General features: G+C 44.0%; 1 protein-coding gene across 1 annotated transcript in view; it reads right to left on the bottom strand.

Annotated features, from left to right (window-relative positions):
* UPF1 (UPF1 RNA helicase and ATPase) overlaps positions 1-25784 on the bottom strand; it is a 94627-nt gene that overhangs the window by 31105 nt on the left and 37738 nt on the right. The window contains exons 8-13 of the mRNA XM_068233938.1: positions 20255-20353; positions 14922-15030; positions 12243-12402; positions 7122-7240; positions 2867-3031; positions 2077-2191 (exon numbers count right to left, since the gene is read on the bottom strand). Of these exons, the coding sequence (XP_068090039.1) occupies positions 2077-2191; positions 2867-3031; positions 7122-7240; positions 12243-12402; positions 14922-15030; positions 20255-20353 (767 nt within the window). The remainder of the gene's footprint in view (positions 1-2076; positions 2192-2866; positions 3032-7121; positions 7241-12242; positions 12403-14921; positions 15031-20254; positions 20354-25784) is intronic.

Below are 25784 nucleotides of genomic sequence, written 5' to 3' on the forward strand. Positions count from 1 at the left end.
AAGGCTAAAAAGGTAAACAGCAAAATGTATAAATAAAGTTCCATGATGTCCACAACCTCTGAACTGCTGGCTAGGACCCTCTTCCTTTGCGCATCTGTGCTCCCATCTGTGTATAATAAGCACAGCCATACTGCGCAGGCACCAGTAGGGTTCTCGCCTGCACAATAGCACAGAGCCTTTCGCTCACAGAGAAAAAGGTTGTGCAATGACTTTTCTTCCCTAATGAAACTATGCATTACCCCTTGAACTTAAAGAGGAACTTCAGCCTAAACAAACATACTGTAATTAAGTTACATTAGTTATGTTAATTAAAATAGATAGGAATATAATCTCTTACCCACACTGTTTTAAAAGAACAGGCAAATGTTTGATTTCATGATGGCAGCCATCTTTTTGGTTGAGAGGTGACAGGTAGCATGAGACACAGTTCCAACTGTCCTGTGTCCTGAGCATCTCTCCCAGTTGCTAGGCAACGTGAACAACATAGGAAATCCCATCATGCTCTGCACAGCATCAGGGGAAAAAAGCCCGGGCTTTTTTTTCTTTGATGGGTGGAGCTTAGCTAAAAATGCAGCTAAAAATTATGCTTTGGTAAGAAAAACAAAGTTCTGATGCTGTGAAACACCAAGCCTTTTCAGTTCTGCTGAGTAGATTTTTAGTCCGGAGGTTCACTTTAACCTCTTGAGGACTGCTGTGTTAAACCCCCCTAAAGACCAGGCACATTTTCATTAAATTGGCCACTGCAGCTTTAAGGCCAAGCTGCAGGACCGCAAAACACAGCACACAAGAGATTCCTCCCACCTTTTCTCACCAACAGAGCTCTCTGTTGGTGGGGTCTGATCGCGCCCGCAGCCCCATCGCAGCGCTGTACGGGTAATTAGACGGCGATTACGCCGTCTAACAGTCTCCCGAGCGGCAATAGCCGCTCGGAGACTGAAGAGGGGGCAGAGCTCCGCCCTCCGAGAATGAGATGCGCGCGCGCGATCTAATTAAAAACAGCCCCAGGACTTTACGCCAATTGGCGTTAGGCGGTCCTGGGGCTGCCGCCGCGGCCACGCCCATTGGCGTGACGCGGTCGGCAAAAGGTTAATGAAACAATCCTTTGAGGGGGAAGGGACAACAAGACATTGTCAATGAGTGGTAATAAATTCAAGGTAATGCAAATTTGAAACGTTTCAGAGATACAAAGTTGTCTTCATGTACAAAACATACATAATTTTGTTGTTTAATGTTACAGTACCGTATAATCTGGTGTAAGCAGGATTTCCAGGTGGCTTAAACTGTTATAAGCCATTTAAAAACACTTTAAAATCCCACTGAAAACAGGGGGGGGGGGGATTTTAATCAGCTAATCAGAAGAAAAGTCAAATTTAAAAGCACAATATAAAAAACTGGTCTAACTAAATTACTGAATATATTCTCTACTTCCTGGTTACCAGGAATTAGAGAGCCAGAGATAAACACTAGAGGCCAGATTCAATGTGATAGAAGAGACAGAGACCAGTGGAGTGTATTCGGCCTGGGATTAGACAAGATGCTCTTTTACCACCTTTGCTGCCAGTACACTGTAAGGGGACCAAGGGAGAGAGCCACTAAAAACCAGGGAACAGGATATGGGAGAGGGGCGCTCACTACACATTTTAACAGGGCTGTGGAGTCAGAGCTGGAGTCAGAGTCGAGGAGTTGGAGCAGTTTTGGGTATCTGGAGTAGGCGCAATTTTGGTTACCTGGAGTCGGAGTTGGTGGTTTCATAAACTGCGGCGTCAGAGTCGGATGATTTGTGTACCAAATCCTTAGTTCTAGTAAGTATTAGACTAAGGAGTCGGAGTTGAGGAGTGAGCCCTTTTGAGTACCTGGAGTCTGATGATTTTTGTATCGACTCCACATCCCTGCATTTTAATGACCTTCGTATAAACCTATATTTGCTCTACTGGGCATTTTTGGCATAAAAAAAAAAAAAAAAAAGCACCTAATTCCCGGTTTATACTTGAGTATATACAGTAGTATTAACAGTTATTTGTATAGCGTATTTTTAGTTTAAGTAGAATTTTGAATTTACATGTCCATTGTTCTTACCATAAGCAGCTCCCTTTCAGCTGTCCTTTTAAGAGCTCGATAGCGTTTCTCATCAGCAGAAGAAAGTTCTCCAGTCTCATCTTTAAGCTGCTGTAATTTCTGCAGCTCTGGCATGCTGAAAAATACAAATCAGAGACTTTGGCATATGTGTACTGATGGCTCAGCAAGAGTTATAAATGCAGAAAACGGTTTAATATTTCCTAGATCTAAATAACCAAGGTGATCAAAAAGGTGCACATTCCCTCTAGCAGGCTAATTCAAATAGTATGCGGCTTGGAATGGGAGCAATCAAAATTAAAAGGAAGTTGATATGACTGGTGTATTTCCAAAGCAGTATACAATTTGCATGCAAGCTTGAATTATTTGCATCTCATTGACCAACTGCAATAAGCCTGTTCCAATATCTAATCAACAGCTTCTACACTGGACAAGGAGAGGAAGCAATCATTCTCTTCTCTAGAGTCTCTTCTCTGAATTGGAACTCACAGCTTGGGTCCTATCAACATTATCCCACTGAGAAGTACAGGAAAAACAGATTGATGGTTTCAAAGACTATCAGGGCAGTGAAGACATCCTCTAAGGAAAGTAGTATTCATCTCTATACAAAACTAGACAAACTGCTGAATGCAGGACTATAGAAGCACACCACTAAATGCACCTCTGCAATAAACACCAAAAATATCAGAATATGTATGATGGAAAATTATTAGGGGATAAAGCAAGATATATGATTAGGTACCAACACTAAAAGGAAGGTTTACGGTTAAATTAACGTTTGAATGCAAAATACCTTTCCATGTTTCGAATTTGGTTATGCAATGCCAAGAAAGAAACTGGAGAGTCAATTGCTTCACGACTTTTTGCACAAAGACGGACAACTTTGAGACCAGTCTGGTGTATTTTCTCAGTCAGCTGATCCACTGCAATATTGCTTGGAGCGCACACCAAAACTGGGCTGCAGCAGGGAAAAGAAAAAGAAACATTAACAAAAAGTTCAACACCAAGCTGTTCCTATTGGCCATCTGTCACCACCTCTACCCATGTGATCTTTGTTATAAGATTAGTGGGAAGTGATCTTTAATAATCCTAGAATAATTGTTTCAGAAAAGTAAAAACACAGACAAGCCTCCTGTATGAGAAGGACTTGTGTTCATTGCTTATAGCAGCGCTGTCCAACTGGCGGCCCGCCAGGCCTTCTGCTGCGGCCCCCCTGCTGTGGCAGTGTTAGCCCCCGGGTCCCCAGAGCAGCCACACGGGGGACTTTAAATGCTGGACGTGACCGATGATGTCACTTCCTTCCAGCATTTAAATTTACCGCGCGGCTGCCGTGCGCTGGTGTGGCTGTTTGCTATCTCTTACCCGCCGCTGATCTGAGGTGTGGCGGCGGCAGCACGGGGGAACGAGAGGAGCGGATGGGGGCTGGAAATATTACATTACAGCAGACCATCTGACGGCATTTTGTGGGTACATCTGCAGCCAATGTAAGAGCATTTTGTGGGGACATCTGCAGCCAATGTAAGTGCATTTTGTGGGGACATCTGCAGCCAATGTAAGTGCATTTTGTGGGGACATCTGCAGCCAATGTAAGTGCATTTTGTGGGGACATCTGCAGCCAATGTAAGTGCATTTTGTGGGGACATCTGCAGCCAATGTAAGTGCATTTTGTGGGGACATCTGCAGCCAATGTAAGTGCATTTTGTGGGGACATCTGCAGCCAATGTAAGCGCATTTTGTGGGGACATCTGCAGCCAATGTAAGCGCATTTTGTGGGGACATCTGCAGCCAATGTAAGAGCATTTTGTGGGGACATCTGCAGCCAATGTAAGAGCATTTTGTGGGTACATCTGCAGCCAATGTAAGTGCATTTTGTGGGTACATCTGCAGCCAATGTAAGAGCATTTTGTGGGTACACCTGCAGCCAATGTAAGTGCATTTTGTGGGTACATCTGCAGCCAATGTAAGAGCATTTTGTGGGTACATCTGCAGCCAATGTAAGTGCATTTTGTGGGTACACCTACAGCCAATGTAAGTGCATTTTGTGGGTACACCTACAGCCAATGTAAGTGCATTTTGTGGGTACATCTACAGCCAATGTACGTGCATTTTGTGGGTACATCTGCAGCCAATGTACGTGCATTTTGTGGGTACATCTGCAGCCAATGTACGTGCATTTTGTGGGTACATCTGCAGCCAATGTACGTGCATTTTGTGGGTACATCTGCAGCCAATGTACGTGCATTTTGTGGGTACATCTGCAGCCAATGTACGTGCATTTTGTGGGTACAACTGCAGCCAATCTGACAGCATATTGTGGGTACAACTGCAGCCAATCTGACAGCATATTGTGGGTACAACTGCAGCCAATCTGAGTGCATATTGTGGGTACAACTGCAGCCAATCTGAGTGCATATTGTGGGTACATCTGCAGCCAATCTGAGTGCATTTCGTGGGGAAGCTGCTGCTAGATTTTTTTTTTTTTTGGGGGGGGGGGGGGTCTGCCGGCCCTCCACCATGTGGCCTGGTAAAAAACCGGCCCTCCATGCCCGCGAAGTTGGACAGCACTGGCTTATAGCAACTAGTTCATTTGCATATCAGTGCAGTCAAATTGTCAGTTGGACACAATATAAACATTTCAGCAGAACAAAAATCATTTTCATCAGATATACAGAGGAAGGAAACAGCAAGACACAGATTTCTTGTACATGTCAGATTTAAAGAGGAACTCCAGTGAAAATAATGTAATAAAAAAAGTGCTTCATTTTTACCATAATTATGTATAAATGATTTAGGCAGTGTTTGCTCATTGTAAAATCTTTCCTCTCCCAGATTCACATTCTGACATGTATTACATGGTGACATTTTTACTGTGGGCAGGTTATACAGCTGTTTCTAGCTGTTCTGGCCTTGCAGACAGCTGTAAACAGCCATTTCCTGTCTGTGAACCTTGTTACATTGTGGCAGTTTGCCCAGAGTACCATACGGTACCAGAGCCTCTTGTGGGAGGGGTTTCAGCACAAAATCAGTCATACAGCGCCCCCTGATGGTCTGTTTGTGAAAATCATATTTCTCATGTAAAAGGTGGTATCAGCTACTGATTGGGATAAAGTTAAATTCTTGGTCGGAGTTTCTCTTTAAATCAGGAACTATAAAACCTACAGGTGATACAAAAAAAACAAAAAAAAAAAATATGCGGGTCACGGTTTATGTGTTGGGGGATGATACGATAAGCCCATTTGTGAAAGATTTTAAATACGCGGTTAAATTTTGTATAGATGCGACTGTCACTCAAATTTTTATTTAAACTATATGCTGGCTACCGCTTAAAGTGAACCGGAGGTGAAAAACTGATGAGAAACAATTGGACCTGTTGTCCTACTCCTAAAAATGACTAAGATATTCCAGGGTTTTATTTTATACTTAAAACATTTACAAAGTACCGTAGATTGATAGAGAAAAGCAGTCAGTCACTTTCATGCCTGAAAATTAACTTTCAGGCAGCAAAATAAAAACAAGAAAACCAGAAGGTTAATATGTTTTGCACTGTACATACACATTTTTATCCCATCATTTTGCCTTGAGTACACTTTAAGTAACCTAGTAAAGACAATTACCAAGGAAAAAAAAACAATATCAACATTTAAGAGTGTCATCATGATTTTAAGTAGAGATGGGTCAATATGATGTAATTTTTCTGATTTGCAAGCATATTTAATGCAATTTGTATGCAAGCTTGATACTGGGGCATGCGTCTGCCTCTGTCCTCCTCGATGCCCCTTTGTGTCACCACTGTGTCCTCTATAGCCCTTTGTGTTCCCCCGTGTCCTCCTCTGCATGGGGACAGTAAAGGAGCCCCCAACATTGCGGCAGGTTGGTGGTTCGTATTGGCAGGCGTTCGAAAGTCAGAAACTCCCTGTATTTGGACTATAAGATGCAGTGACTTTTTTCCCTACTTTTGGGGGAGAAAAGGTAGGTCTTATAGTACAAGAAATTCAGTAGCAACTAACCATTACTCGTGTCAGGAGTACTTTGGATACTTTGGTGAAGCCTTGTAACTCACCAGATCAACATTAACGAAAAAGTGGAGAGAAAAAAAAAAATATGCTCAAACACAGAACTAAGATAAAAGGGAAATGCTGACAGGCTTACACAGAACTACAAAGAGGGATAAAGGCAGAACCAAGATACTGCAGCTGAAGAAGGAAGGATGTTATTTTTTTTTATTAACTCCCTAGCGTTCTGGACGAGCTGAGCTCGTCCAGAGACGCCGGAGATCACCACTCAGGCCCTGCTGGGACGATTTGAATAATTTTTTTTTCAAACACGCAGCTAGCACTTTGCTAGCTGCGTGTTTGCTGCGATCGCCGCCGCTTGCCACCGATCCGCCGCTACCTGACGCTAAAGAGGGGCCCCCTCCCCCGCAGACCCCGTGCGCAGCCTGGCCAATCAGTGCCAGGCAGCGCTGAGGGGTGGATCGGGACTCCCTATGACGTCAATGCAGTCATTCCGTTCGTCGCCATGGCGACGGGGGAAACCCTAAAGGAAATTCCGTTAAGAACGGGATTTCCTTATGGGCAAGCGCGCCGGCAGCGATCAGAGGGGTGGGTGGGTAAGCGCAGGGAGGGGGGCATCATGTAGCCAGCGATAGGCTAGCTACATGAGGAAAAAAAATAGGTTTAAAAAAAAACATACGCAGCCGTGCAGCTGCGCATAATTGGAACGCCAGGGAGGTTATATATAATTTTATTGCATGATCACATTTTAATGTGTGGCCAGCATATATGTATTGACTATTAATCACATGCCTGCTACTATACAACCTGTTGAATAGTAGATTAAATACAACCAACCTCTTAATGATATAGGTAACCATCCTATTCTACTTTATGAAAAAACAAATAGTGGGGACTGCAAATAGAGTACTCTTTTTATACTTCGCTTGGTAGCTGTTTATTCACCAGAGGGCACTTGATCCCAGATTACTATATGGGGAGGACTTCATTATCCAAATCCAAGCAAGAGCAAGGCACATTAATTTTTATACTCACCCATTCCCCTGTCTAGCAAGGTGGTACACAATTGTAGCAGATGTTACTGTCTTTCCAGTCCCAGGAGGACCTTGAATAAGACTGAGTGGACGCTGCAGAACAGTCTTCACCGCATAAACCTAAAAAGCAAAAGTAAAAAAACTTAAATCCTGTTGCTATCAAGCCACACAAGTGACAAATCTGAATAGTCAATTTTTAATCTTAATTACTTAACTACAGTCAGTGAAAGCAGCTCAGTGCCTAAGCATTTTTTTTTACCTTTGGGAGTGTTACACTTCTACTGCTTATAGTCTTGGTACTAATTATTTTCATTATTTTCAGGACCGACAAAGGCTTGTTTTTCTTATGTTAAACATTGAATCTGACCCCTATCTAGAAAAGTAGACTCCCCAAGGTATTTGCCAAGGGGTACAAGAGCCCTGAATATCCCCAAAAATGACACTATCTAGTAAGCTAGCAGTAGAGTTCAGTACAGATTGGAGCAGTGCCAGCCTGTTAGTTGGTACACAAAGTAGTATGTTACAATAGTGCAGATGAGATATTATAAGAGCATGCATCAACATTTTAGTTGTGTCCTGAGAGATAAAGTCAGATGCAAGAAATGTTTGAGTTGGAGAGGACAGGAACTGGTTAGTAAGTTAATGTGAGGAATAAGAGAGGAGTCAAATATTACCCATAAGCACCGTGCTTTGGGAACTGAAGTTATAGGGGTTTTATGAACATTTATTGTTGTAGCAGGCAGAGACTGTGGAAAATGTAATAGTTCTGTTTTACTCATTAACCACTTCACCACTGAGGGGTTTTACCCCCTGACCACCAGAGCAATTTTCACCTTTCAGCGCTCCTTCCATTCATTCGTCTATAACTTTATCATTACTTATCGCAATGAAATGAACTATATCTTGTTTTTTCCGCCACCAATTAGGCTTTCTTTAGGTGGGACATTATGCCAAGAATTATTTTTTTCTAAATGTGTTTTAATGGGAAAATAGGAAAAATGTGGGGAAAAAAAAAATTATTTTTCAGTTTTCGGCCATTATAGTTTTTAAATAATGCATGCTACTGTAATTAAAACCCATGAAATTTATGTGCCCTTTTGTCCCGGTTATAAAACCGTTTAAATTATGTCCCTATCACAATGTTTGGCGCCAATATTTCATTTGGAAATAAAGGTGCATTTTTTTCAGTTTTGCGTCCATCCCTAATTACAAGCCCATAGTTTATAAAGTAACAGTGTTATACCCTCTTGACTTAAATATTTAAAAAGTTCAGTCCCTAAGGTAACTAATTATGTATTTTTTTTTAATTGTAAATTTTTGAATTTTTTTTTAATTACAAAAAAAAAAAAATTGGGAGTGTGGGAGGTAATGAGTTAATTTTTTGTGTAAAAGTCATTTATTTGTATGTGAAAAATGTGTAGGGTGTAGTTTACTATTTGGCCACAAGATGGCCACAGTAACTTTTTGCTTTATTGCGACCTCCAAGCCTCCTTCCGGAAGCTTGGAGGAAAAATAAGGAGGCTGGACACGTGAGTTTCTTCTCACAATGATCGCGCTGCCCATAGGAGAGCAGCGGGTCATTGTGGGGCTTAGATCAACGAATGGGAATGGATTTTCCCGTTCATTGATCTCCGGGCGAGCGGGCGGCGGCGGTTTTACTAGCGGCGGGCGGCGTGTTTACGAGCGGGAGCGCGGACAGCGTCGGGAACGCGGAAAGTACGTGTTTCTCCGTCCCTGGTTTTTAAAGGATGGAAAAAGGGGCGGAGAAATACGTACGCGCGGGGGTAAAGTGGTTAAGTTTTAAGAAGCGAGAGGTCATTAAAGGGGATAAAGCAGACAAGCAGTCAGGAACACGTATGAGGAGGAAGTTAAGGTCTGGGCCGAGAGGAAGGGCCCGTTTGCACAAGCCACCGCGCGTGGCTGCAAGACGCACGGTGGCACTTTCTGGTCAGCAGGAACGCTGATTAATCCCAGAAGCCGTGCCATGCACGGCTGTGGGATTCGCAGCCTCCCGCACAAAAACTGACGGCAGTGTTGGCCGAATCGCAAAGGTAAGGTAAGAGATTCGGCCGGCGGCGCTATTGTTTCCTACGCCAGTTTCCCCGTGCGATTTGCCTGCGGGGAAACTCTGCAGATTCGGCCCGGTATCCGCACTAGTGGAAGCGGGCCCGTACAGTTGTGTATCGTCCGTATATAAATAGTATTGAAAACCAAAATGAGTTAAGTTGCCAAGACCGTGCATGTAGATGGAAAAGAGGAGGGGGCAAGGACGGTACCATGAAGTACCCCCACGGCCTAAGGATGAGGAGAAGAGATCTGATCCAAGTAAGACTGTGAAAGACCTTCCAAAGAGATAGGAAGATATCCAGGAGAAAGCGAGAACAGTCTTATAGTCCACAAAATACAGTATTTTGGATAAGAACGGGAGAAGTGGCACATGTCGGTAGTTGGCAAGTGCGTTGGGATCTTGAGATGGTTTTAAGTAGTGGTACCACAACAGTCTTTATAAGTGAAGATGGAAAGATGCCAGTTGAGAGGAACAGGTTAAATAGCAAGGTTAGTACATGAATGAAGGATGAAGATAACTGTGGAACGAGATGGAAGGGAATAGGACACAAAGGACAGGTGGTAAGATGAGAGAGAAATTAGGCATTCCTGGTCTGTAATTACTCAAATCAGATGTTTTGACTTTGGCAGTACAGATTTGCATACTAAAATAAGAACTTGTTCCACTAATTCAAAAAAACAGAAGAAAGATTTTTCTAAAGCCCTGCAACTTACAATGCCAGAAACAGTCATTGAATCAGGCTCCTATGTCAAGGTTTCCCCAATTCCCACAAAGGCCTCAATTCATAAAGCATTACCGCATGCAGTAATGCTGAAAACAGCAGACTTTCCCGAGCACTTAGCAAAGTGTCAATTCATAAAGGCTGTTATCGCATGAAAAACTTAAATTACCGAGCAGTGAGGAAAATTACCGACTGAGCTGTAATTACCTCCAACACAGAGTTAGTAAATTGTCAGCAAATGTCAATTCATAAAGCCTTCAACAAGCGGTAAGCCAGACAATAAATACCGACAACTCTGGTGAGGTCTTAACAATGCAAAGTGCAAAGAGCCGAAGTCTGTGTGAGTCATCTGTGCAGGGAGCCGAAGTCTGTGTGAGTCATCTGTGCAGGGAGCCGAAGTCTGTGTGAGTCATCTGTGCAGGGAGCCGAAGTCTGTGTGAGTCATCTGTGCAGGGAGCCGAAGTCTGTGTGAGTCATCTGTGCAGGGAGCCGAAGTCTGTGTGAGTCATCTGTGCAGGGAGCCGAAGTCTGTGTGAGTCATCTGTGCAGGGAGCCGAAGTCTGTGTGAGTCATCTGTGCAGGGAGCCGAAGTCTGTGTGAGTCATCTGTGCAGGGAGCCGAAGTCTGTGTGAGTCATCTGTGCAGGGAGCCGAAGTCTGTGTGAGTCATCTGTGCAGGGAGCCGAAGTCTGTGTAAGTCATCTGTGCAGGGAGCTGAAGTCTAAGTCATCTGTGCAGGGAGCTGAAGTCTGTGTAAGTCATCTGTGCAGGGAGCTGAAGTCTGTGTAAGTCATCTGTGCAGGGAGCTGAAGTCTGTGTAAGTCATCTGTGCAGGGAGCTGAAGTCTGTGTAAGTCATCTGTGCAGGGAGCTTAAGTCTGTGTAAGTCATCTGTGCAGGGAGCTTAAGTCTGTGTAAGTCATCTGTGCAGGGAGCTGAAGTCTGTGTAAGTCATCTGTGCAGGGAGCTGAAGTCTGTGTAAGTCATCTGTGCAGGGAGCTGAAGTCTCTGCAAGTCTTTGCAGGGAACCATAATTACAGCTTGTAACAAAAGAGCGATATCACCACACTTCTCCTGTACCGCTCAATGGGCTGCGGTAATTTACCGAACTTCAAAGGCAGCTGTGAAAACCTTTATGAATTAGCACACAAAGGTCTAAAATACCAAATGCGTTATTTTCCCTCCCAGATTTTTTTTTTTTTACCGCAAAGCCTTTTATGAATTGAGGCCAAACTGTTAGCAATCAGGCATGCTTGAAACCCACATCTAACAAGCAACACAGTGCTCAGCAGATAACCAAGCCTCATGTGTAGGCTGCAAAAGGCCATCCCAGGCTATTTAAGATCATGTCAGAAAACCAAAGAGACTGTGTATATAATTTTAGATAGAGGTCAAGATGGAAGCCCTGTAGCTCAATAGTTGAACTCAAAAAGGGAACCCAAGGTGGGTTCTAAGAATCCTATTAGCACACAGAGGCTGGGTCTGCATAGAATGTCCAGCCTCTGTTGCTATACTGTCTCCCCCCAAGCCGCCCCTGCGCTCTGCTTGCCCCCATAAATCAAACCGCCGTGCTAGCGACAGAGTGTCGCTAGCAGGCTGTTTACATCCACACTGTCAAGCTCCACAGCTCCCCTTCCCTCCCCGCTGATCGGAGGGAAGGGACGCAGGAAGGGAGCGGCAATATAGAGGAGGCGGGGGATCGGCGGAGAGTGACAGTGTGGATGTAAACAGCTTGCTAGCGACACGCTGCATTGCTAGCATGGCGGTTTGATTTATGGGGCCAGCAGAGCGAAGGGGGGGTCTGGGGGTAGACAGTATAGCAACAGAGGCTGGGCATTATATGCAGACCCAGCCTCTGTGTGCTAATAGGATTCTTAGAACCTACCTTGGGTACTCTTTAAGGCCCATTCACACTTAAGCGATTAGCGATCATTTGCCGCTGATCGCTAGCGCTTTTAAAGCGCTAGTGCAATTTTAACTATATGGCAGTGATCTCACTGCCCCGATCGCCAGCGATTAATGATTAGCATGAAATGCAAACGCGCTATGTGAAGCATTTTTTTCGTGATCTTTGAGTGACCACAATGTATTTCAATCGCGATCACTCAAAAAAAACCGCAAATACGTGTTTATCGTGTAAAAACAATCACCACTGCAAAACGCTAGCGCTAATCACTGCCGTTTTGTTGTTGCAAGAGTGAAGTGTGTTAGTCACAGTTCCTTGAAGCACAATAATTCCATATCTCGCTCCCATATCAGTTCAGGGACTATTTTTTATTTAAATGGTTTCTCTCACAACTACCAAAAATGTAAAACATCTCTAGCAACATTTTACCTGTGAGTGGTTAAGATCAGGTAGTCCTTGGGCTGTAAACCTCTTAGGAAGCTGACATTTGATAATGACATCTTCCACCTCATGACCTAGAAGTTTATGGTATATGTACCCAGAAACTGAAGTTTCATCCACTGCAAATGTCTTCAATGCACTCTGCATTCTAATTGAGAGAAAAAAATAGTGAGAAATTAAAATCAAAAACATCACTGTATACAGAATTACATTTTTTTTGCTAATCATGTTAGAAAATACAGGATACAAGAGTACATTTTCTCTTCACATCTTTTATATTTGCCAGAAGTAGTCATCACCATTAAATTGTCAGTGCTGGATATTCAATATCTTAGCAAATATCAAACTTTCTTAGGGATACTCTTACCATCTGCAGTCTACAGGAGGTGCTATCAATCTAATGCTGGAATACACGGGTCGATCCGGTGGCCGATTAGCCGCCGGATCGACCCCCGCCGCGTCTCCGCTCGTATCGGTACCGCTCGTCCCCGCCGGCGCTCCTTATCAGCTGCTCGATTCCCTGCTATTGTCCGCCGGCGGGGATCGAGCAGCGTGATCGGACCAGCTGAATATTATCAGCTGCCCGGATCAGCTGCTCGATACACGATACAGAAACGTACCGTGTATCCCCAGCATAAGGCCAGCCATACTCATTGATTTTTGTGAGGTAAACAAGAGAAACAACAGGCACTACAGTCGCTAGTGCCAAGTTAAACAACTTGATACTGGTTGCTGTAGCCGTGATCGGGTGAATAAATGCAGGATTAGCGTGCTCAAATCCACAGAATAAACATAGGAGTCTAACTTGTGGCTGGATAGTGTAATGGTTAAGGGCTCTGCCTCTCACGGGAGAACAGGGTTCGAATCTTGGCTCTGTCTGTTCAGTAAGCCACCGATTCAGTAGGAGACCTTGGGCAAGTCTCCCTAACACTGCTACTGCCTATAGAGCGCGTCCTAGTGGCTGCAGCTCTGGCGCTGAGTCCGCCAGGAGAAAAGCGCTATATAAATGTTATTTGTCTTGTCTGTCTTGTCTAATAGCAGTAAGGACGTAATCAGATTCTGAGGCCCTGCGCACCAGGGCCTCAGAAGACACTCATTTGAGCGAAACGTGCGTCCGGCAATCCATTGCTCCCACTTCACCCCACTGACTGCAGGATAGGGTAGGATTCTTTGACAAAACTGGACTTTTTAACCTTTGTTATACAGCCGGTTCTAATAAAGCTGTGATTTTATGCAAGGAGCTGCAAGTGCCAATCTGATTACTTCCTTACTGCTATTAGACTCATTGATTTTTGTGTTCAAATCGACCCTTAGATAAGATTCTTTAATGGTGAGGTGGATATAGTTCTGGCTGTTCAATAGATGAAAAGGGATTAATAGTCTGAAAATTGAAATGTTCTTGATCAAAGCAGAATGGAACATTTCAGTTGAATGCACAGGAACCTCCTTATATTTCAGTCACTTGTACAATGATTTGCAGATTTTGACTATGTGCTTTGACATCATAGGTTAAATGTACCAGATACCTCTATCAGTGAACCCAGCTGACTAGGGCACAGTAAGTAAAACTGAAGCACTTTTCAGTCCTTCAACAAGCAAAAAAAAAAAAAAAAAAAAAAATCACAGCATAACTCAAAGGGTGCACTGGTTTTGCTAAATCAGCCCGATGTATTTGCGCTAACCATCAGACACAGCAATTTCAATGTTTGGTGGTTTACTAACCCTCTCACCACCAAACACCTACACCTGGGGTACAAAAAAAATAAAAAATGTCCTTGTATGGTGTGGAGTGTCCGAATCAAATTATCACTAGAAAAGAACACAAACATTTGAGACTAAGCGAAGTAAACACTTAAAGGGAACCTTAACTGTTAAAAAAAATGTTTTTACTTACCTGGGGCATCTACCAGCCCCCTGCAGCCATCCTGTGCCCTCGCAGTCACTCATGGCTCCTCTGGTCCCCCGCTGCCAGCTAGTTTCGTTTTTGCCGACTGGGAGTCGGCCGGCTGCCATGCGTACGTCTTTACGTATCCCTGCTGGTGCAGGAAGCTATTGCAGACAAGTACATTACACCCGTAACGCGTAAAAATGTACTTGTTGATGTCTGCAATAGCTTCCTGCACCAGCAGGAATGCGTAAAACCGTACGCATGGTGGCCGGCCGGCTCCCAGTCGGCAAAAACGAAACTAGCTGGCAGCGGGGGACCAGAGGAGCCATGAGTGACTGTGAGGGCACAGGATGGCTGCAGGGTGCTGGTAGATGCCCCAGGTAAGTAAATAATTTTATTTTTTTTTACAGTTAAGGTTCCCTTTAAGATAAAAAAAAATTAAAACAAAAACAAGAAAAATCACTCCTGATAGTTTTGGCCAGCTATCACATGAGCAAGTGCCGCAGGCCTCCTTGGCAGTGAACCTCAAGAATAAAATATCATGCTTGAGGAATCTCTTGTTCTGTGGGGACTCGGCGGTGCTTACATATGCTCCCATCCCCATAAAGCGCTGCCTGTTACTTTATGCAAGTAAAAACAGCATCTTAGCACAGTGGTTGTTTTAAAACTGCAGTCCAAAAAAATGTACCGCTTGCTTTGAATGGCAGAATAGTGCAGCTCAATGCTAAAGCAGACATAGGCACACAAGTTGTATATAGAGGGTTCAGGCAATCCCATACCTGTCAAATGATGTCGACTTCCATACAAAGTCCACTTGGAAATTATGAGTTACTTCCACTGGTGCTCCAACACTGCTCCTCAATTCAATAGCAATTTCATCACCATAATCTAAGCAACTCCATTAAGGAATTTAACAGTAAGTTGTATCTATATTAAGTATCAAAACAAGTAATAGGTTAGTGTGCACAGGGTCTACAGAAGTACTTCCAGTACCTGAAGGCTGTAGATGCCATAGAAATATTCCCATGCTCATGCACCTCAAGCATTATCGTAAGAGAACAGAGGCGCCTGCAGGATAAAAGGTAATGAAAGTTTTAAAATTTGCTGGGAGGCAGTGGTGGACTTACATCCGGAAAGTAGACTCAAAATACGGTCTGAATTAAACAAATACATTTATTATTGGTACCCCAAAAGATGCAACGCATTTCGCAGGCACAGCCCGCTTCACCAGGCAATAAGATAGGGGACAAACCGTAGCTCGTCAGTAGCACAAATAGCGCCTCTGTGAAACGCGTTGTATCTTTTGGGGTACCAATAATAAATATATTTGTTTAATTCAGACCGTATTTTGAGTCTGCTTTCCGGAGGCAAGTCCACCACTGCCTCCCAGCAAATTTCAAAACTTATTACCTTTTATCCTGCTGGCGCCTCTGTTCTCTTACGATAATACTGTGTCCACCCCTGGTGGAGGGGTGACCTACCCCTACTATTCTGATCTACAGGGAGCGACATCTTAATCCTGAGTGAGGACAGGTCTAATCTCCTCACCTGCATCTACAGTGGTTGCCTAAGAGGTAACCCATGTTTGTGAGTATATTCCTCTCACACTTACATTTATCCACAGTTTCCAATACATACTACACTATATCGGGCTCTCGGGGTTTCTTATTTATGCACCTCAAGGAGCTTACCATATATGGGGCAGGGCTCTCTCCCCCTTTTGTGTCTTGAATTATACATTTTATTCATTAGGTTACTGTTGTCACTGTCATTACCAGTTCTGTATTTTGTACCAATTCTGTATTTTGTCACCAATTATGTATCTAATATATTGTGTGCTGTATTCCATTTGTCTGTATTATGTACCCCGTATGCTTTCGTTTCTTAAGGCAGCCATATACTGGTCAATTGCCACCAGATCGACCAACAGATAGATCCCTCTCTGACCTAATCTGATCACAGAGGGATCTATTGGCTGCCCATACACCGCACACAGATTATGAATCGATTTCAGCATGTAATCGATTCACAATCTGTGGAGCTGCCGCTGCTCCCAGCAATACATTACCTCTCCGCTGGCGCGAGTCCCCCGCTGTTCCTTCTGTCCGCGCTGGGCATCTTCTCTTTACTTCCTGTCACATACTGTGACCAGCGGAAGTTCAAACAGTAGAGGGCGCTCTACTGTTTGAACTTCCCCTGACAGGACAGGAAGTGGAGAAGATGGCTTGCCGGAGAAGGGACAGTGGGGATTTGTGCCGGCGGAGAGGTAATGTATTGCTATGTCGGTCGTCGGCCAAACGCCGCTATCGACGCACTCCCGACGATAGATCAATTTTACGCCGGGACAGATCAACAGGATCGATTTCAGATGGAAAAATCGGTCGATCGGTCAGTTTTTGTGTGATCAAATCTTCTGTATATCGCCCCCCCTCCCCTCCCCCCCCCTCCTTAAGCCAAATACTTTTTGGTTTTTGTTTTAATATTCTAATTCCCTATAAACTAAATAAACCACACCCACAGGTTTTCAGAGAGCCTTGGCAGTAGCAAGGGCTCATGGGACCTCAGTCTGGGCAGGAGGAGGTGTTACTAGCCATTTATTTCAGAGGCAGAGGGGATGAGGGGGGGGGGGGGGGGAATTAGTTTTTTTCACAGGCTGAGTGCTCAAGATACAGATGAGCCTGCCTCTGTGTAATGTTTAACCATTTAGTGGCATCCTAACGCATTAATACGTCATGCTTTACCCTATTAACGGCAACATGACGTAGTAAGTCGCGCGTTCCCGCCGCTGCTACCGCCGTGTGCGCGCCGCTACGGCTGCCGTTTCCGTCAGGATCCCGTGCTGAGGGATTGGGGAAGAGGACCAAACGGTCCTCTACCCAATCGCAGTGCCTGGAGTGAATGGACGTGACCGCGAACAGTGGCTACGTCCATTCACAAAAACAGGAAATGTAACAATTAAATAAAGTGTAAAAAAAAAAAAAAAAAAAAAAAAAAAAAAAAGTGAACACTTACTATAACGAGTGTTCACTAGCGCCATCTTGTGGCCAAAAAGTATATGACACGTACAAAATACATACATTTACAAGTACATACACATGAGTAATAAAATTAATAAAATTCCACTTCCAACACTCCCCCTCCAAAAGAAAACACTTGTAAAAAATAAATCAGCTTAAAATAAATAAATAAATACTTGCCTTAGGGACTCAGTTTTTTTTAATCTATATTTTATGGGGGAAAATTAATTTTAATTTATTACATTGGGGCTTGTAATTATGGCCAGAACAAAAAAAAACAGAACAGAAAAAGAACACCTATATTTCAAAATAATATACTGTCGCCATACATTGTGATAGGGACATAATTTAAATGGTTTAATAATCGGGACAACTGGGCAAATACAATGTGTTTGTTTTATCCACAGGAGAATGTTTAATTTTAAAACTATAAATGGCTGAAAACTGAGAAATAATGATTTTTTTTCTATTTTTTTGTTTTTTTTTCATTAAAATGCATTTAGAATAAAAAAATTCTTAGCAAAATGTACTACCCACAGAAAGCCTAATTGGTGGTGAAAAAAACGAGGTATAGATCATTTTCTTGTGATAAGTAGTAATAAAGTTATTAGGGAATAAAAGGGAGGAGCACTGACAAGTGAAAATTGCTCTGGTCCGTTAGAGTAAAAACCCTTGGGGGTGAACTGGTTAAAAACATGGCTGCTGTCATTGTATCACAGGAAGAAATTTTCTATTAAAGCTGTTTGCAGCTAGATTTGCTGTGTAAACTATCTAAACTTTAGATAAGATATATAGACAAGTTACTTGTTATAGTTAGTTTTTCATCTCGGATCTGCTTTAACGGTCGCGATTTTTGGTGTGAAACGGCCCTAAATAGATAATTATCACTGTTACTGGGTGTGACAGTGATCATTCTTAAACAATAGGTTTTAATTACATCAGGTAACACATTTTACCATGCACCAGTAATAACTACCTTTAGAGCTGCCGGGAATATGCACGGCAAAGTGGGACCAGTGTATGCGTGCATGCAATTGTGCATACATGCATGAGGGCAATCGTGCACAGCAGCAGCAGCAAAACTATGGCGGGAACTTATCTATTGCAAATTTTGGCCATCCACAAACAGGCATTCATTGGCTTAAGGAACCTGCTCCCTTGCACCAATAAATGGTACCGTTACAAGCGCCGTTAGCATGCGTGCATGTGGGACCCGCGGGAGGATGTGTACGTGTGCAATTATGCATACATGTGCGTGAGCAATTGTGCAGTGTTGACGAAATTTAACTAAGCACTAACATTGTGATTTTCGGTGTGAACCAGCCCTAAATGGAAAATGACAACTGTTACTGGGTGTAAAAGTCATAATTCACAAAATCATTCATTGGCTCAGGGAATACATGTTCCCTTACACCATTGCAGCTGCTGGTGTGCACGTGCATGCCCATGGGGACCCAAGGGAGTGTGTGCACACGGACTGCACTATTAAAAGCAAGATACGTATATCTATGACCTTGGTGTTTAAGTGAAGTTTTTAGGGGCATAGATGTGTACCAGCAGTAGGCAAGAGGTTAATATCACTCGCTCCCTGCCACTATTGTGCCTATCAGCTGACAACATTGATGCTAGACAACTAAGGAAAACTTAAGCCGTACACATGTTCGAATCAAGCATTCTTAGCGCCTAGACATCCTGATGCTGGACTGTCTCCAAGCACACAGAGCTGCTCCTGCTAGAAGCTGCTCAGTCATGCACCATAAGGCTGGTTTCACAGTGGGACGTTACAGGCGCACGTTAGAGCAGCCTGTAACGCACCCCACCGCACAGCAATGAAAAATCAATAGGCCGTTCACAGTGCCCACGTTGCGTTACACAGTAACGCTGCGCCATTACACAACGTACTGCATGCAGTACTTTGTAAGCGGTAGACTGCTTGGACATGCGCAGTAATGTTGGGGAGGAGCGGAGAGCGGCCAAGCACATGGCTAATTAATATTCACTGCACTCAGTGACGTGCAGTGTTTACTTCCTGGAGCGGCCGCTCTGTGCAGCGATTGGCCGGGCGGGACCACGTGATGCCGCATGCGCACAAGAGTACGCATCACGGACGCCAGAGTGAGCTGCACAATGCGGCTCACTCTGACGTCCACCTCAGAGAGCACCAGGCGTTGCGTTAGGGGCACGTTATGCGACCATAACGTCCTCTAAAACGCAACGTCCTGGTGTGAAACCAGCCTAAAAAAAAAAAAAAAAAAAAAAAAAAAAATCACCCCTCCTTCCCTTCCACAGCAACAGAACTATGCCTGGTTCCAAGGGAAGGAGGTTTAACGCTGAACACTCAGAAGGGGCCTGCAGAGTCTTTTAGTCCAGGGCAGTCATCACTTTAGCTGAGTTTTGGAGAGGTCACAAGATAGTAGATCATAGGTTCACAAAGCCCTGACCTGGAAGCGGTCAGGTGGTCAGTGCCTTTGTACGAGGAGAATTCCTTCTATTGCACATGCCATATTAAAGTCGTTTAACACATTCCATCTATTAAGGTGGACGAAGGAGAATTTCATCTGGCAAGGTGGGCGAACGGAACTCCGGAGAAGAGAACAGATTGAAGAGGTGCATGGTAAGTTTATTCAGGGCCCATAGGCAATTACATTTTCTCCTGAATTATCTCCTAGGAGATAATTATAACTTTTTAAAATATCTCTTTAGCACTTTGGAAATACAGACAGGAAAGTACTATCAAAATTTTGACTATTTTCTCACTTGCTGGTGGTTTAAAAAGGTATTTTATTAACAAAACATGAAACTATAACCTAGGAGAAAACACAGGAGAAAAATGTAATTGCATATGGGCCCAGGTTTGTTTTAAAACATCTTAAATAGGAACTTTACTGAATATACCTTCATGAAAAAAAATTGCACATGGTTGGGACCTGGGGACTGAGTTTAGTATAGGCAGAGGTTTAATATATCAGTTTACTATAACGAGAATCTAAATATAATTTTTTTTTTCCTATAACTTTAGGCTATAGTATTCTCAGTCCCCTGGTACCGAACACACACACACACACACACTTTTTACATGTACAGACAAAGGATACTGTCTGGGACTTTAATGACATGTCCAATCCCCTTCCATAAAGGTGCAAGGTCTCCTTTGTATCTTAAACATATTTCATCACCTTGCATCAAACGCATATCTAAGAAGAAAAGAACAAAAGAAAGTAAGAGAAAAACAATTTAACTGCTGCACAAGTTTTACTGACTTAACTTTACAGGATAGTTCCACCAAGATTCTACATTGTATTTATTACTCTGCAGGTGACACTGTTGTGAAAAATATGTTTGCAACCTAGCTGTTCCCTATTACAATCAAAGAAGCAAATGCATGAAGTATACATAATATTAGCATTGTAAATATTTTGTTTATAAGGTGGCCATACACATCAATTTTCTAATTCGATTCCTTGGAGATTTGATTCTTTTGCTGGGAATCAATTCCCCAAAATGCCAAATCGAGTTTGTTTTTTTATCGATTTGACAAAAAAAAAAATTGATCGAGAAGTGTGGAAAATTTCAAATTTGCTATCTCACAGCGCTGCCCCAGCACCCGATATTGCTCGCTGTTACCGCTGCGCACCCAATCGACCCAAACATCTTGCAGCATGCCCAATCAATACATGCAACCAGTTTCAGCCTGAAATTGGTCCCATTGTCCATTGAGCATGGTCTTGGCAGCAGAGATTTTCATCCGATTCAATAATTATCGAATCAGATGGTCAATCAACCAAGTCTATAGATGTATGGCCACCAGACAAATTCCTCTGATCAAATCTAATCAGAGAAGGATCTATAGGCTGCCTATACACGGCACACAGATTTTGAATCTATTACAGCATGAGACCTGTCTTTTGGGGCCATTCAGACAACATTTTCACAGACTTGGGGTCACTGACAAACACTACACCCTCCTCCGTGTAGACCGCAATGCCAGCAATTAGCAGTAGAACAGAGGCACCAGCAGAATAAATGTGGATAAAACCTTTAAAATTTGCTAGGAGGAAGTGGTGGACTTACCTCCATAATGCAGACACGAAAGACTGTCTGAAAAGTAGCAATCACATTTATTATATAGTACCCCAAAACTGCAACGCATTTCGCAGGCCAAGCCCGCTTTATCAGGCAATAAACGTGGGGACAAAACAGAATTTCAGCAATAGCAGGTGTAGCGCCTCAGTCAGCAATTAGGCATCCTAATGACTCAATGACAAATACACAGAGCTAATGTAGTAGGTTTCTGATGGAATACTCTTTAAATTAATATAGGCACTTAAATTCTAGAATCATTCAAAAGTCACCAAGGTTTCTTTAGGGCTGGTTCACACTGCAAGAGCTTTTTCTATGCGCTGGTTAAAAAGCTCTAGCTAACAATGTTATCTGTGTGGTCTCACTTTAGACATAAGATTTTACCAGAATCACCCATAGCATTGTATACACAAGAGCTTTTCAAATCACTAGCACTTAAAAAGCTCTAGCAGAGTGAACTAGCCCTTACTAGCACAGTAGGGCTCAGAAAAAGTAGTTTACCTTATCAGAACTGGTCATACATTTTATATTTATACAGATGCATTTGCTGGGACCTGAAGACTGTACTATACTGTACTAGTGATTTTTCTATAGCTTTGAACTGCATCAAGCAATACAAGCTAGAAGCAAAAACTTTCAGCACTTGTGTGAGGGATCCCACATCATAACAAGGACCCAGACAAAAACAAAATCTGAAGTGAGAGGGATAAAGAGGCTGATATTTCCATTTAAACAATACAGAGTGCAGACTTTTAGCCAGACCTTGAACAAGCATGCGGATCAGATGCGCTGACTGAAGTAGTCACATGCTTGTTTCAGGTGTGATCCAGATCAGCAGGACAGCCACACAACTGAACCTCCACTTGCTTCTCACCACAGGCTCCCTATAAATAATGCAAATTGACCAGCTGTCCTGCTGATCGTAATGGCATCATTGTCTGAATCAAACACCTGAAAAAAAAAACCTGTGTTTAATCACAATTGAGTAAGATCACCTCATCTGCACGCTCATTCAGGGTCTATGGCTAAAAGTACTAGATGCAGAGAATGAGCAGGATCAGGCAGGCAATTTGCATCCATCAGTTGTCAAGAAATGAAACATTACAGCAGTGCATCCTTACAACCGAGATTTTCCAGCATGATCAATCATTTAGATCAATTTTGGATTAAAATTGGATGTCCCTGTTGTAACATCGATATCTGCCAGGTTTGAAATAGCCAGATATAAAGGCTTAAAAATTGAGTAATTTATGGGCAGCCCAATTACTGCAGCAGCAAATGTAGCTTCCTGTAAGCTTGCTCCAGATCAGATAAGAATTACTGAAGTTATCCTAAGGGCCTATATCCATGGAATAGGCAGTGTTTCCCCATCTTACTCTGATGCGGGGATACACTGCATACATTGGCATGAGATATACTCAAAAAGAATTGAGAATACCTTACAGTGTTCTCCACAGTCCCTTTTTTTGCCAGGCACTGTCACTGTGTAGCAATCTGTCAGCACTCACAGGTAGGGATGAGCAACATCCATTTCACGAAAAGCATAATAATCCCGGAATGTGTGCAGGGTTCAGGCTGTTTAACCCTTTGGGGACTGGCTGCCTATCCCCCCTTCCCTTAACCACTTCAGCCTTCAGTCGTTTTCACTTTATGCATCCGAGCAATGTTCACCTCCCATTCATTAGCCTATAACTTTATCACTACTTATCAGAATGAACTGATCTATATCTTGTTTTTTCCGCCACCAATTAGGCTTTCTTTGGGGGGTACATTTTGCTAAGAGCCACTTTACTGTAAATGCATTTTAACAGGAAGAATAAGAGAAAAACTGAAAAAATTCATTATTTCTCAGTTTTCAGCCATTATAGTTTTAAAATAATACATGCCTCTATAATTAAAACTCACGTATTGTATTTGCCCATATGTCCCGGTTATTACACCGTTAAAATTATGTCCCTATAACAATGTATGGCGACAATATTTTATTTGGAAATAAAGGTGCATTTTTTCTGTTTTGCATCGATCCCTATTTAAAAGTTAAAAATAAAAGAAGTATAGAAATATTTAATCTTTACATTGATATTTAGAAAGTTTAGACCCTTAGGTAAATATTTACTTTTTTTTATTATTGTAATTTTTTTTTTATTTTTTATATTCAACATTTTATTTGGGTATTTTTTGGGAGGGTGGGATGTAAACAGAACTTTTATAATGTAAATGTGTGTTAAGGTTTTTTTTACTTTTAGTTTTACTTTTTGGCCACAAGATGGCGGCCATGAGTTTGTTTACATGACGTCACTCTAAGCATAACATACACTTAGAGGGACGTATGGGGGACGCAACAGCCAGAAAAAGCGGAGCTTCTGAGAGAAGCTGTCACTTTCTGTGGGGGAGAGGAATCAGTGATCGGGCACCATAGCCCAATTCACTGATTCGTGGGCTAACGATCCAAGGCTGGGAGCGCGCGTGCACGATCGGCCGCGGGAGCGCAAATGGCCTCCTGGGCGTAGCTAGTACGTCCAGGAGGCCAAAGTAGTTAATGACCAGGCCATTTTACATGTGAGGGGATTGGGGGGGGGGGGGGGGGGTCAGGCAGACCGATCCCAAGTATTGTTAGCTAGGCATGGTGTCCCCAGTGTGACCAGGTGTGCGCCCCCCCCCCCCATTGCCAGCAGCGGTGTGCGCCCCCCCCCCCCCCCTATTGCCAGCAGCCTTTACTCACCTGTCAGGCTCCAGCGATGAGCAGCTCTAGCCCCCTCCGCTCTGGCTGGCATCCTTGCTCGCACTGCAGTTAAGTTCCGGGTTGCGGCTTGATGGCATCATCAAGCCAAGACCAAACACTTACGTCAGAGCGTGTGGGTATGACGGCCAGAGCGGAGGGAAGCCTCAATCGCCGGGGGAACTTCAAGAAGGCGAGTGGATCCTCTTCTTCCCCTCCTATCGCCGCAGCTCTATCTAAAAAGTGATCACGACGATACGCCGGCGATTGTAGTGATCACGTGATCCCAGAGCCCCTCTTAATCATCCTGGGCGACTTCAACAACGCAAATCTGCGGGAGGAGAACCCCCGTTACAAGCAGCACATCACCTTCCCCACCAGGCACCACAAAACCCTGGATCACTGCTACACAGTCCAGAAGGACGCATACAAGGCCAGCCAGGGTGCCCCACTGGGAAACTCCGATCACAACCTAATCCATTTGATCCCCACCTACACGAGGCTCCTGGAGACCGCTAAGCCTACTGTCAAGTCTGTCAAGAAGTGGACAGATGAGGCCAAGCTGGAGCTGCAGGCGTGCTTTGACTGCACGGACTGGTCATCCTTGGAGGCACCCACCCTTGATGAATGGTCAGAGAATGTCACCTCCTACATCAGTTTCTGTGAAGAAATGTGCATCCCTTCTAAGACCGTCAAGGCCTACCCCAATAACAAGCCCTGGTTCAACAATAAGCTGCGCCAGCTTCGAAAACGCAAGGAGCAGGCGCACAAGTCTGGCTCCCAAGAAGAGTTTGAGGCCAGGTATGCCCTGAAACGGGAACTGCACGCTGCAAAGAGAGCCTACTCTGACAAGCTGGGACTCCGTCTCCAATCCAACAACTCGAGGGAGGTATGGCAAGGCCTCAGAGCGGTCACTAACTTCAAACCCCCCCCCCTCAACTGGTGACCCCGAGCACTCAGCTGGCCGAGGAACTGAACGAGTTCTACTGTAGGTTCGAGCAACAGCCCAAACAGCTCGGGGCCCCGGGGTCGGTGACGACAGCAGCACCCTCCCCACTGAGAGACCAAGACATCACTGCACCGGTTGCAGTTCAAGAAGCAGATGTCCTCACGCTGCTTCGCAAGCTCAACCCCAGGAAAGCTTCAGGCCGGGATGGAGTGTCATCGAACTGCCTAAGAACCTGTGCGGACCAGTTGGCTCCGGTGCTCACCACTCTATTCAGAAAATCGCTAGCGGAAGGTACAGTCCCCTCCTGTTTCAAGAGGTCCACAATTATACCGGTCCCAAAAAAAGCCAGGCAGCACAGACCTCAACAACTTCAGACCCGTGGCTTTAACACCTACCATTATGAAGGTTCTAGAACGGCTAGTCCTCGCTCACCTGAAACGCACCACTGATGCACTGCTTGACCCACTCCAATTTGCATACAGGGCCAACAGGTCCATAGAGGACGCCATAAACATCAGCCTGGCACACATCATGGGGCATCTCGACTGGCCTGGCTCCTATGCCAGAATCCTGTTCCTGGACTTCAGTTCAGCCTTCAACACGATCTGCCCAGACACCCTGGTCGACAACCTGGCGCAGCTCTGTGTTGACCCCACACTTCGCGCATGGGTCAAGAGCTTCCTTTCAGACAGGACACAACAGGTCAAGCTCGGAAACTGCTCCTCCAACGTGAGAACTACCAATACAGGGGCACCTCAAGGGTGTGTACTGTCCCCGCTTCTATTCTCTATGTACACCAATAACTGCACTTCCGCCTCGGACTCCATCAAGGTCATCAAGTTTGCCGACGACACAACAATCATCGGTCTCATCGGCG

The sequence above is a fragment of the Hyperolius riggenbachi genome, chromosome 1, assembly GCF_040937935.1.
Source record: "Hyperolius riggenbachi isolate aHypRig1 chromosome 1, aHypRig1.pri, whole genome shotgun sequence".
NCBI lineage: Eukaryota > Metazoa > Chordata > Amphibia > Anura > Hyperoliidae > Hyperolius > Hyperolius riggenbachi.